Here is a 14329-nt window from a genome sequence, read left to right on the forward strand (position 1 = left end):
ATTCCAGAGCACTAACAATAATGTATACAGAAGGAAAAAGGATTCATGGAATTTGGAACACCCTTCTTTGCTTGTGTATATATTACTATATTGTCATACATAAACAGAAGCTTGATCTATGTGAGGAATTCTAAGAAAGGATTATATCAGCAACATAAAATTCCTCAGACTAGTAGTAATAGTAGAAATACATGGGTACAGTGCACTGTTCTGATATACACTTGGAAAGCTGAATCCTCCCCAGACAGAATCTCAAAACTCCAGATCAGAGAGTTTTCACTGAAATCATTATGAGCATTTTTGTCCAATAACATGTTCTTAAGTGATTTGCAAGACTCAACTAGTCTTTGACTCTTGTTTCCAATAGTAAAATGTAGTTCACATTCTTGATTACTCAGTCACTGAATAATTGCCATCAAAAGCAAGTGGCAGACTTCAAACTAAAACTGTTGATCATAGATGCTGTCCTTTATAAAAACCATCCCAGTTGGAGTGGACAGTGATTTCACAAATCATTTGCTAGCCATACTGCTGTGCAGTAAACCCTGATACACTCTGTACTTCCCATGACTTGAAAATGATTAATTAACATGACACATCAATGTATCGCCTTATGCATAAACAGCTGTTCCTACGCTTTCCAGATGGATATACTTACAGTTTTATCATTCATGTTATATGCCACTCACAAGTGGTGATCCAAAAACCTCAAGGTACAAAACTACTAAATACTCTAAGAGAACATCAAGGTAATCTTGTAGTAAGACCAAAAAAGTCTTGAGACTAAATTTCATAGAGCTGTCTGACAGGCAGCCTGCACACTAAAGAGTCTGTCCAGTTCCACAGATGCAAATTAATGCTGATTCCTTACTGATAAGCAGCAACTTACATGAGCTGTGAAACCAACAGGGGAAAACCAAATTATAATCTAGTGAATTTCCACTCTGGCACTCTCAGTACTCTTTCATGCAGTTCTACTCTTGGGAATTCAATAAGCTTTCTATTTTTCATTGTTTGTGCTAGGGCTAAATGATCTACTGTTTGTGGAAAACCTTTACTCCTCCTAGAAACCTTTTTGTCTATTGTTTTGGGATTAAGAAGTCTGAACAAAAAGGATTTTTTTTCCTTCTGAGAACCTAAATTTTAAACATGTGATATATAGAATCTGATTAAAAAATATAATAATAATAATGATAATGATAATGATAATGATAATGATAATGATAATGATAATAGTAATAATAATAATAATAATAAGAAGAAGAAGAAGAAGAAGAAGAAGAATAAGAATAAGAATAAGAATAAGAATAAGAATAAGAATATCATATTCAGGGTTTTTTTGAGATATAAAGGCACAGAGTAGAAGACCACTCTGTGTATAAGCAGACACAGGGAGGCAATCAGTTGGAAACAAAAGAAGTTGGCAATAGCAGTAGAAAACTTGCTGGAGAAGTTATTGCATAAATGAAGAGAGTATTGGACATTGTTGTGCCTTTTACTAGCAGCTAAGAAAATTTATTTACAACTCCCTTTCAATCAGACAACACTATTTCCTTGTTTCTAAATTCTAAAATTAATTCAAGCTGGATAAAAGAGACTTAGACAAAACAGTGGCAATGTTGAGAGAAAAAATCATATCACATGGAATTAGCTCTATCTAGTTCTTTTGGACTCCTTACATCTGCTGTCAGGAGGGGTTACCACTCTTTCTCAGACAGTAAAAAGAGACAGAAGTACTTTCAGAGACTTAAAGCTTACTTTCAGCACCAAATTTTTGGCAACAGCTAACAGTAGTAACTACTTGCTACAGGAGCAAAGTTAAAATCTACCTTGTGGATGTTTATGCCAGCAAGGCCAATCACAGCTACTTCAGAAATAAAATATCAGACTCTTATCAGTAAAGAATGATATTCTTTTCTTTTTTTCCAACCACTGTGTGTGGCTTTACCAAAAGGAAACCTTTCAAGAGAAACTATCAAGAGGAAGTAGCATCAACAGTGCTCTGAGGAAACCCAGACTGTTTTACTAGGGAGGCAGTACAGCAGAGTTACATGCATTAACATGATACATCTTATCAGAAAGGAGCAGGACATTCCTGTGTCCATCCAGCATGAAGTCACAAGAAAATAATGTCTGTTAAATCAATCCTGAAGGGGCAGCCCAGGAAGAGAAGAACAACACGACCTTCAGTTAATTACAAGACTGGCACATCTTTGTATCAAGCCAAACATTACCTTGGTTGCATCCTGGTCTTCTCAAGGCTTCTTCAGATGCTTCAACAGATTTTATCCCTTCGTATAAGATACATAACTGTCTATGTGTGCAAGAATGAAAAAGGGCATGAGCAAGCTCTAGGCATTTCACCAAAAGGTGAGAAAAGCCTGTTATTCCAATGGCTCATTCACTTATTCTACTCAATTTTAAAAGCACAGAAATTAAGAATATACATTCCTGCTTGCTGCCAAAATTATCATTGACTAATATATACCAGACCAATCAGCATGGAAATGAACCTGTTTCAATTCACAGTTATGTAGATTTAGCATATACATGCTCACTTATTAACTTCCAAGAGGAGTGAGAGCACAAAAAGTACACAAGATAATTTCTTAAATCACTGTGCTGTTTTAGAACCATATATGTAAATATACTAGCAATGAAAAAGGTCATCAGCATGTAGGAGATATCTAAGATAAATTCCTGAATCTGACTTCTAATACTTGGATTCCTTGAGGGTTGAGGGTTTTTTTTCATGCACACATAATGGCAAATAAGCAACATATATAAGTAAACAAAACAATAATGTTACATATATAAAAGCAAGCGCTACAAAATCCGATTGAATTTAGTATTACAGACATAAATGTTTAAGCCATTTTATGGCTACAATTATAATCCATATTACTGTACTGCCTGGGGATCCCACTGAATGAAGAATCCCACTGCGACAAAGAGGTGGAAATACAAAAAAGGGCAACTCCTGGATCATAAATCTTAATAGTCTAAACACTGGACAAAAGGAATGAGCAATACACTCAGAAATATACAAACAAGCTAATACGAATCAGTGTAATAAAAAGCAGTCATAGCACATCACCAGCCCTAAAGAAACACATTTTGAGCAGGGAGATACATTGCAACTATTACTTTTTAATATTAAAAAACCAAAATTCTATGGCTTATAAACAAAAGGAACAGTTAAGGGAACAAATCTACCAATCCTAAATTTATCACATAAAGATTCTCTAGCCCCTGTATAATCTCTACTGATGTACAGGTTAAAAAATGGCCAAGCCAGCCTACCAAGTTTTTTTCTGTCTTTGCTGAATAACTGAATCTTATTCATAAGCAACCATCATTTTAAGAAAAGCTAGCACACCATCTGAGGCAAGAATGAAACTGTCTAATTCCACAAGGCTGAACTTACTGTGTATATAAATTTTATTCTCAAGTGAAAACAAAACTTTATAGATGTTACAAACTGACCAGAGATTTAGAATTATAAACTCATCATCACAGGTCATTCTCCAGCAATAACCAGAAGTACTGAAGCAAACTACCTCCACCAACATAACACAGGCCCAATTCCTTCTTATTCACAAAGAAGTGAGTAGGATGTCCTGGTTTTTGGTCTCTTTCCATTCTTCCAGTTTGCTACTGCTTGGAAAGGTGTCAGCAAATATCCTTGGCTTCTTTAAGAGATGGATCTTCTGCAGACAGTCAAACTGGAGAGCAATCTATGCATTCAGTGGCTTCTCACAGCTGAGCTGCAATATCCTCACAGCTCTGCTTGCAGTGGACTACTTAACTGAGAACGGTGCAGCTGTATTATACAAACCTCCCCCATCTTGCCAGAGAGGAACACTAAACCTAAGTTAATAAAAAGGATTCCAAGGCTGAAGAGTAGCAAATTATCTGTATGGTCCTGTAAAAAGACTGCATCCACATTGTGTCTCTTGCAAATTAAGCTGCAGCCAAAAATAAATAGGGAATGCTATGAAAATACATCCTTCATCTGGTTAAGATACTTGTCATGGTATGAGTTGTAAACCTTATTATTAAAGACATTTCTATGCCTTGTAAGTCTCCTAAACACTTACCAGGCACAGCAGATTATAGTGTTTCGTCTTTGAATCCTTGACTATACTAATGAAGGACAACACAAAAACGCATTTCTAAAAAATCAAAACAAAAATGCAAATATGCCAGAAATACAATTTACATGTTATTATGAAATACCAAATACAGACTTGTCCCTTGGAATCCTGGTCAAGTAATGACCACCTGGTAGAGAAATCAAAATATGTGAAGCAGAAGGTCCATACAACCACAGCTGATCGAGATCAGATACAAGTAAGGGGTAGGGCTAACAGAAGAACAAAAAAAGTCAGAGTCTTCAGGAAACCTCAATCTATCTGCTTCTACTAAAATGGTGCAACTATAGTATGTCTTTAAGACAGTTAAGAGGTAATGGGATGAGGTCTGTTATATTTCTTGAAGAAAATGTAGCATATTTGGGACTTCATCTCACCATCCTCCAGAAAACGCTTCATAAATATACTAAACAAAATCTTGAGTCTGGATAAAGTGGAAAAATCATACAAAACTGAAAGTAAAACCATGTACATGTACTGCCAGCAGCTATAAAACACATAGAGTATAGTGCAGTGGAGATGGCTCCTTCCCTCAACAGCACCTCCCAAGGAGCCAGCCTGAGTGTGACATTAATCCCGAGCAATGGCAAAGACATTTTTGTGCAAACAACTGACATGCCTTTGCATTAATCCAAACTTGTCTGAATTGCAGTGGCAATAGGATTCTGCTGACAAGCTGAGTCAAAGGAAACAAGCCTAAAAAAAATAAAGGGATTCCAGTGAATAGCAAATATCACCAGCAGTCTGTGCACAGTACCGAAAGGGCTAAAGACCAGCAAACATCAGTGGAAGGGATTCAGTAGTAATGCTGAAAGACCTAAACATTCCATAGTAATGCTGAAAGACCTCTGTCTCAAGTACCTGGATTTCTAAATAATCTTGTACACAGTGAATGCAACCAGTAATGCAAGCAAACAGACAAAAAACTCTTTTCTGCAGACTTGGGAATCTTATACTAACCTCTTATTTGTATCATGCAATGCCACGTTTCATGCTTTTAAGAAATGAACAGGATACTATGAAGTCAAACACAACCAGTATGCATTTCATATTTATAAATTATTTTCTTTGCTTCAGTCTTGCTCCAGGTAAGCTTGCAGGTAGACAGGGAGAAGCTTGACAAAAGTCTGGAGACTATAATTACAATTCTAGGGGATGCCTTAGGGAAGTAGAATTTAAGTGAGCTTCAAATGTAATTTTAATTCCATACAATAAGAAAACCAAACAACCTGTTGAGCCCTTTGACAACCTGCTCCCACGCCACCAAAACAGGAATGAAACTGTAGTATAATAACAACCAATAATCAGAGTATGACCATGATGTTTATACACAACTCAGACTGGTATTAGGCAAAATCAAAAGGAGGGTTGCAAATTCTATGTATGATTTCACTAGCAGAGGTGCTTAACCCAGTACAGAAATGTTTATTTGTGGCTTTATAAGATGATGTAGCAACTCATATTAAAAGCACAATATCGTGTCTTATTACACTCTCTCTCCTTCTTATTTCCCAAACTAAGCAAATTATTCTTATCTGGGTTCCTCAGTCACATCAGAGATTACATTGTGAAGAAACTAATGATCTGGAAAAACCAAGTTCAATTCACTGTTATGAAAACGTTCTAAATGGTAGGTGCTATTCCACTGGCATGAAGAAAAATCTCCCTCCCTCAGTATCAAGAATTTATCATGAAAATTATCCACTTATTTTCTATTATGTCCCTAGCTCAGAAGACCCTTATTTTATAATTGCAAACCAAAGAAACATAAAACCCATTATGAAGGAAACATCTGCATTGAGAATATCTCTCTGTAAAAAAAGGTATCACCAGATCTCCTTTCAGAAAATTGGTAAAGGAGAAGAATCTGGTTTCCCTAAAGTTTTCTTAAAATTCAGCGATAGAAGGGTTAAACAAAAGACTTATCTGAAGGTAAACATTTAAAAATACGTAAAAACTTTAAAATAAAACATCATCCTTTTTGAACAAATCCCTATTACTCAGCAGTTCACATGGGCAGGATATTGGCAGAGAAAGCCTGTAAATCTCACCCATCTAACCGTGGGCTGGCCTGAAAATCAGGAACTGAGGTCAGTGGTACAGCAATATCACAGAAGACCAGTTAACTGAATCACTCAAAATAAATTTCTTAGCTTCTAAGCAGCATGTAAAATATGAAGTTTCCAAAGACGACATTTACCTGGCAAGTAAGTATTTACCGAGAATGTGACAGTGATAACGTAAAATAGCGAAGAATGCCAGAGTGCTGCTCATACTGGGTTTTATGTATGCAACATGCATACACACACATGCACCAAAGTTTCTTAAAGACAAAAAATTAAATTAAACAGCAGTTGTTTAAGGGGGTATGAAGGCTTGTTGTTTTATGGGTATCAGAGAAGGTGGTTTGGTATGAGGCAAAAATTAAAGACTAGATTGCTGCAGGGCTACAAGGTAAACAGAAGAAACACAATGTATGCTTGCTTCCTCGCAAGCATTCTGGCTAGTAACTTAATGAGTTCATAGCCTTCAAAAGATTCAGCTTTCTCCCAGGTATTCAAAACAAAATTTTATTTCCTATTATTTCACTTTTCTGTGAGCTACAATAAAAATCTGGGGGGTCTCTTTTCCACATACCCATCGATCCTTCTATATTACCTGGACCCCACTGTACAGCGAGAATAAAGTCTCCAATATTCATTTTGTTTAATATAAAACAAAATCAGTTTTAATGTACCAATGTCCCAGGATTCCAAAATATAACTAATTGGTAGTCTTAAAGGAAACAAATCTCTAGAAACATGCATCCAGCAAGCAGCGTATTGCTAGATTTCTTCCTCTGAGAAGTACAGCACTTTGAGCACTAGAGGATCATATGACCCTGGGGAATAAGATCATAGCATCTACATTAGTACATTTTTGAATTATTAACAGTAATGCTGTAATTTTGTACAACTTCATGATCATTTTCTCAAAGATGATGACCTAATAATTCATTAGGTACTTAGAATATGTAAGGAGGTATGTGTACCTTGCCAATGTTTTGTCAGATACAGTCTGCTGAGAAATTGCCACATTATATAGGTACAGCTTCTACAACATCAGTGTTTTCAGTTCTCTCATTACCACACCTGCTTTTGCCTTTGGGCTGATCTTGGATATTCTGTTATTTATCTTATTTAATTGTATTTTTAACTGAGTTATCTAACTACAGGAAAACTTTAGTGTTAATTTATTTATGAATACTATTTCTGAATCACACTCTAAGAAATGAGCTAGAAATGATGGGCTCTGAAGCTCTAAGTAAATAGCTTAAAAAATAAAACATTTTCAAAATCTATAAATCTATACCAATTAGCTAATGTAGTATTTGTGGAAAAACAATTAGACTAGTTTTTCAAAAAAAAAAAAAAAAGCATTGACCTAATTGCTGAGGAAGAAATGTTCTAGAAATGGGTTTCTATTTTTTTCAAGTTGAAAAGGAAAGTAGCAGTAGCTTTATATGTACAACTCAAAAAAAGTAAAAAAAACCAATTATTTATCCTGCATTTGTACCTCTGAAATATGCATTTGCCTGAATAAGTGGAAAATTTAACAGTATCACTTAGACAGGAAACTTACATAAAGCTGTTTCCTTACCAGTTCCAAAATACAGAAACGCCAGTTGACTCTAGGCATCTTTTGTTGCAAAAATTCATCTTTAGCACTTTTGGCTGCTCTTACTAACTTTCCATTATCTTTCAATCAGTCTTTATATCTCATTTGGTATCTAAGCTCATTTTCACTGATATGTCTATTCAGCACTATGGTAAATGTATATTTTTTTTCCCCCAGAGATTTCAACTTTGATTTTGTTGTTCTTTTTCAAGATGCAAAATAATTTTTCAGTTGAGGGACATATTACTGGAGGGGATCTACAGGATTGGTCCTGAAAGCAATGTCAGAAAGTACTACTTTGTAATTCCTTCACATACCAATCCAGTTCCATCTCAGCACTATTTCAATTGGAAGCCTGCTGCTGAACGGAACATTTCCAGAGATTTCCTTTTAGTTTTCAGCCTAAAATTTATTCATGGTCAAGTGCACCCATTCGCTATGTAAACACTGTCCTTGGTCTATTCATAAATATAATTAAGCATATTTTTGCTTTGCTAAGGTCAACTAGCCATGCTGTTTTAACCTTTACTCATATGGCATTTCCTCAGCCTTTGAACAGTAAACATTTTCTGCTCTCCAGTAATCCAAACTGGATTGCACTAGAAGCCATAAAACGCCATTAAATAATCTTTTTATTTGGAAACAATCTCTTGTCATCTTACATATTATGTGTATCTATATATACAACCATCAAATCTATGAATTTGTTGGTAAAATTATTTTATAAATTATCTCTTTTCTTAATGAGAGCTGACTGGCATGAGATTTCAAAATACTAAGAAGTACTAATAATCTTACGACATGCATAAAACTTCATCCTTGTATATTTTCTTGTAACCTACTATTTTTGGGTAAGCTGTTAGATTTTTTTTAAGTAGTCCAGACTGACAGGTTCTATAAATGGGATAACCTGAAGTATTTTACTTAAAAGTAATTATATTCAATGCCAAAATTCTAAGTGGCCATCCATAATACCCTAAACCCTGAATTATTTTCAGAAGACAAACAGAAAAGGTAAGAAAATAGTGTCAGAGGGTAAATGTAAGCAATTTAGCCACTGAAATATTCCTGCTGTTACTGACTATCCACAAAGCTGAGCAGCGCTGTGCCCTACGCAACTGCTGTACTACACAAGTGTTTTAAAATTCAATGAAACTCCAGATACCTTTTCCTTCTTTTGTGTATTTTGTGTTGTTGGTTTTTTCAATCAAAGGCAATGTCCAGAAATTACCAGTACTAAAGAATCTGTTCATGGCATTGTTTACAAAAGCTCCTAAGAGACAGTGACTACTTGATTGTTGAATGTAACCTTTATTTTATTAATGATGAGAAGTAATCAATGGAATGCTAAAAAAAACTCCAAACTTGTAAAGAAATCTAGTCTGAAATCTGAATCTCTTGTTTGAAGCAAGTTCAGTGGTCACGGTAACACCAGATGAAAGTGGACTCTTGCCCATTGTGAAACAGGCATGGCTCTTCTAAAAAGGTCACAAACTTTTCAAATATAGGCACCATGTTTCAAATTTTGCACATACAAAATATGTTCATGTCACTCAAATTACACAATGTGGCAGTGTTATAAGTCTGAACATTATTGTCAATTAATGGCGGAGAAAAGAGCCCAAAGCTCACGTAAGACTAATGACCGGGACAACTCCTGAAAAGAGACAAGAAGTATAAAACAACAGTTTTCCTGCTGTACGTGGGTTTGTGTGTGAATGTGTGAGAGTGCATGTAACAAAAATGTTTAAGAGTAAGTTCAGACAATAGCCCATCCACTTGTTCTCAGCTTCTTGTCCAGTTTCATTGCAAAGGCTCTGATTTTAACCGCATGATAAAATGCAAATTCAAATCCCATAGAAACCGAAAGTTAGTGCGTTGTTGACTGGTTTGAACCAATCAAAACTGAGTTTTTTATAATAACTGCTGAATGTCTTCCTTTTAATCTACTTGTCAGCCTCTGGGTATGTAGGATACTTGACTGTCTCAATTTTCTCCTTAACTTTATAGGATGGGTACAGGCCTGTTCTTCCTAATTTTCTATTGATGCCTTTTGAATAACCATCCCAGTGGTTTCCAGCTACTCCAATTATATCTCCAGGTTCCATAGGAATTTCATCAGCAGTTCGTGGATGATGAGCATAAATAGCAATCTGGTTGTGAGCATTCTGTCCCCCAAAGTAGTAGATATCATCCAAAGAATGGAAATATGCCGAAGCATCTGGATGCAATGTCTGCATAATTTCATAGGCAACTCGACAAACCTTAGAAATAAAAACAGAAGACATTAATATTGTGTGTGACTGAAATATATCACAGAAATCAACAACTAATGTATAGTAATATTTCCCAAGAATATCAGGGTCTGGAATGTCTGGGTTAAAAAAAAAAAACAACTAATCACCCAACCAACAAAAACAGCCCCCCAAAAATAAACAAGCGAAACCAAACCAAAAAAGAACTCCACAGAATCCCTGCATATTTGCTACTAAAAAGCATGAAATTTTGCAGAACCTTAATTAGGCCTCTGGTGATCAGATTTAGTAAGCAAACAAACAAATAAATAAATAAATAGATAGATAAATAATTAGTATCATCTACTCTTCAGTTTAAAATGAAAACATCTCTATGAACACTAGCAACTCTGCTTTTTAAAATTAATGATCTTTAGCCAATCAAATGTAAAAGCAACTTTTCTTTTTCTACTATAACCACTAAAAATTGCATTTTACTTCCCTTTCAACCTTTAGAATTTACATTTAAATTTATCCTGCAATAATGAAGCCTTGCATTTACTTTTCTAAAGGAAGTTCAAATTTTCACAACCAAACAGTTCCACAAGTCCAAGGCTTTAAAATGCTGTTTATATTAGAACAGTGATAGAATTGCTGGCAACTTAGAAGACAAATAAATGAAATTAATTCCATGAAGACAATTATTACGTCGGTAGGAAGATGCATTTTTACTTGTCATTGTACCCCATTTTATGAAGGGAATTTTCTTCAGACAGAACACATGTTCCCACATCAGAATTATATTGTATTTCTCAGAGTTCCCAGAAACACACAAGTATACCACTATATTAAAAAAAGTTTTTCAACAGCTGGCTAGAAGGCTCTTCTCTGCCAGGTGTCTGACTTGGCTGCTGCGGGTTTTCTGGTTTCTGACCTCCATTACTGTATCCTTCTCTAATTTCATGTAAGTTTGATAAAGGCTGATTAACAATACAGCAGATTTCTCCAATAAAAAGAAGCATTTCAGCTTTTTCATAATTTTCAGTCTATGTTAATATAGTAAAGCTTGATTTTACTTTTATTTTCTCCCTTTGAAGATACAGTGAATAGAACTTTGATCACTCATATGAGACATATTTGTACTTTCTTAGCTCCTTTGAGAGAGGCATTTTCTTTAAAAATGTAATAGATTTCCTTTTATCCCTCTGCATCTGAACTTTAAAAAAACTTTTCACAAGTACCTTTCAGAAGATCAGGCTGAAGTTAATTATTTCAAAGTGCCTGTTACACACCACAATATAAAAACAAGTTTGATTACCCATATATTTGCAAAAGGCTATTTATTTTATAGCTTCTGTGAGTGTATTTGTTTTGTTCTCTGCATGTGTGTGTACCCCAGGAAGAGACATACATAATACACACTATAATGATTTTAAATCTTTTCAGTAGAAATGCTTTAAGCAAGTGTTTTGTGCATATCTGACACAAAACATTCAACGCCTTCACTCAGCAATTGTTTTCTTTGTAGCACCAAACCTGGGTGACTAAACTGTGAACTGTGAGGACAGCAGGCAAAACATCCACATGCAGAAATATAGCTGAAACCAGCCTCCCATTTTTTATTCCCAGATCCCATGTTCTGCAGCCTGTATACTTACCTGTACAATGAAAAAACAAAGACTAATAAATTCTGGAAGAAAATGAAGTTATATCAGTCAGAGGGAGCTATGACTTCATGAACACTAAATGAAGAATGAAGAGACAAAAAAAATCTTTGTTCTAATGTGTAATCTTAATTCTGCTGTGTTATGATTTGTGTAACTCCCATGTGGTTTCCCTATAAAATTAAAATAATCTATTCAATTAATGTGACGTTGCTGAAATGTAGTGCCAAGGTAGGTTGTTTCCCTTGACTCTCCATTACATGATAGGACCAGTTCTTTAACAACAGTATTTTAAAGAAATACCTATTCTTCAATTTCTACCAATGATCTTTTAGTTAATTAATTTTTGTTAATTAATTCCTAACTAATACAGGGGAATTCCTGATTCTATTCACATATAGCATAATTTTCTCTTAATACCTCTGTTAAGAAGTTTAGAGTCTTTTTGGAAAATTATAAAACAAAGTCAGCATAGAATTGATTAATGAGAAAGTCCAAAAACACAATAGAAATAAATAAGAATACATTTTTAACTTTATTTTTTCTTCACACTTATTGGACAAAAGATGGTCATTAACTGACTTATTTTGCTTACCTTCAATGCCAAAGTAAATATCAAATAGTTTATTTAATTGATGAAAGGACAGGGATAGCAATTCAAATGTTAGAGATAAGAGAATCAAATTTAAAACCCCTTAAAAGAAAACTTTATGAATAGTGGGAAAACCTTGCAACAGACCTTAGAAAAGCCCAATATATGAAGATTCTGTAGAGATCCACAATGTTGCATGCCCAGAAAAACTGTATTAAATTATTTTTGAGGAGTTTGAATTATTACAGCACAATAAATTGCCTAGAATAAATTAATTACTGGACCAAATTCATAGTCCAGCTATTGACAGTAACACCCTAATATTGGATCTCCTATTCTTCAGTAGAATTTTCTACAACTCTAGAAAACCAAATATATTATCCAATAAACAAGTCTACTGTCAAATGCATGGTGAAAGAGAATGAGAGCTGTGCTCAAAGGCTCCATGTACCTCAAAGGGGGTTTTGTCAGGTTCCCTCCAAAGTCTTGATCAACCTGTATCACCTTAAGTGTGTTCATGTATTTTAAACACATATTCTTTAACACTTAAAATTCAATTACAATATATTCTGGCCAAGCCATTTGCAGCTATATTTAAACTATGTTTACACCCAGAGTTTTATTTAAAGCAAACATTTATCACTTTTAACACAGCTATCTGAATATAACAATAGCAGAAACTGTTACAGATTTTTCACTAAGTCTTTATCCAAGACTACAAAATTCAAGACTACATAATTTTTCCTTCAGACCATGAACTGTCTCTACACCAATGCATGTGTGGCATTTAAGACATACAGCTGTAGGTTTTGTTTCTTTCTCTGTGATATGCATTCAGTGGATGTGCTTCAGCTAAATCAAACATTATTATTAAACTGGATGGCTCCTCACAGCTCTTCTTAGTGAGAATTTTTACTTTGGATTTTACTCAGGTCCTTGGTCTGAAACAGCCTGTATTAATAACCTTCTAAATATGCTATAAAATGTCATTCTCTCCTACAGCATGTGGTGAATGGTAAATAAAGTGTATGCACAAGCATGATTGAAAGATAAGAGGTTTTTCTATACTTTTTGTAGTTTTGCTGTCTTCTTGCTACAGCAATTGTATTAAGAATTGTGCTTTTCAAGGTCAATATATCACTGTATTGACCATATATTAATACGTGCTTGTTTCTATTTGTCATTACAGCGCAGCAGAAAATTTACATTTAAGGCTGTGGAAAACATTTAGTTTTTAAGCGAATTTTAACTTTTGAGTTTAGCATCCACTTACATCTAACAGTACAATCATGTGTCATTCTGTCACCTAAGAGAATAACAACAACAGCAAGTAAAAAACATTCAATCTGATAGAAATCATGTCTTGCCATATGTGAATTAGGTGGATCAGCACATTAGCTACATTAGCTTGGTAACTTTTTGCTGTGCTTTTCATCTTAAAACAATTTTTTATAAAGAGAAGCATGAAGAAAACTAAGACTTAGAACTGGTACATATAATCAACATTGTGTCTGCATTGCACTTTACCTGGGATGAGAACGTACAGACCAGGAAGTCTGCCTGAGACAAGAAGTGAATATCCAGAATGACTCCTCTTAGGGAGTTTTCAGTGTATCGGTTATGGAGTCCAGCTGACCAGGATATGGAGTTATCACTGATAAATTCATAATTTGGATACCTGTGAAAAATACAATACACAGTTAATAGAATTGTTCTGTTTATTTTTTTTTTAAGAAGCATTACCTCTGCTGCAAGATAAGGTTGTTAATTCATCTTAGGTGAGTCTCTGCTTTACAGGAAATTAATTACAATTTTGCTGAACCCTCTAGAATGTCACTGCTGCCTCCAAGCATGCCCTCTCTTTATCAAGAAAAAATAATTAAATAAAAAGATCCTGTACATTTGTCAGATGCATAACAAAGTAGAAGTGAAAGACACAGTAGGAAGTATATACTGCATTCTGCAAATGATGCTGATTTTAGATGAAATATACTCAGACCACTAAGTTTTCTCTACTGCTAAACAGGA

General features: G+C 34.7%; 1 protein-coding gene across 4 annotated transcripts in view; it reads right to left on the bottom strand.

Moving 5' to 3' along the window:
- Nucleotides 1-6708: 6708 nt before the first annotated feature.
- The window catches only part of FUT8 (fucosyltransferase 8), a 100975-nt gene continuing 93354 nt past the window's right edge, over nt 6709-14329 (bottom strand). For all 4 annotated transcript variants that reach the window (XM_054634732.2, XM_077180026.1, XM_077180027.1 and 1 more), the window contains 2 exons: nt 13829-13979; nt 6709-10075 (listed from right to left, as the gene is read on the bottom strand). In XM_054634732.2, the coding sequence (XP_054490707.1) occupies nt 9758-10075; nt 13829-13979 (469 nt within the window). In that variant the 3' untranslated portion in view covers nt 6709-9757. The remainder of the gene's footprint in view (nt 10076-13828; nt 13980-14329) is intronic.

This window comes from Agelaius phoeniceus, chromosome 6 (genome assembly GCF_051311805.1).
Source record: "Agelaius phoeniceus isolate bAgePho1 chromosome 6, bAgePho1.hap1, whole genome shotgun sequence".
Classification (NCBI taxonomy): Eukaryota; Metazoa; Chordata; class Aves; order Passeriformes; family Icteridae; genus Agelaius; species Agelaius phoeniceus.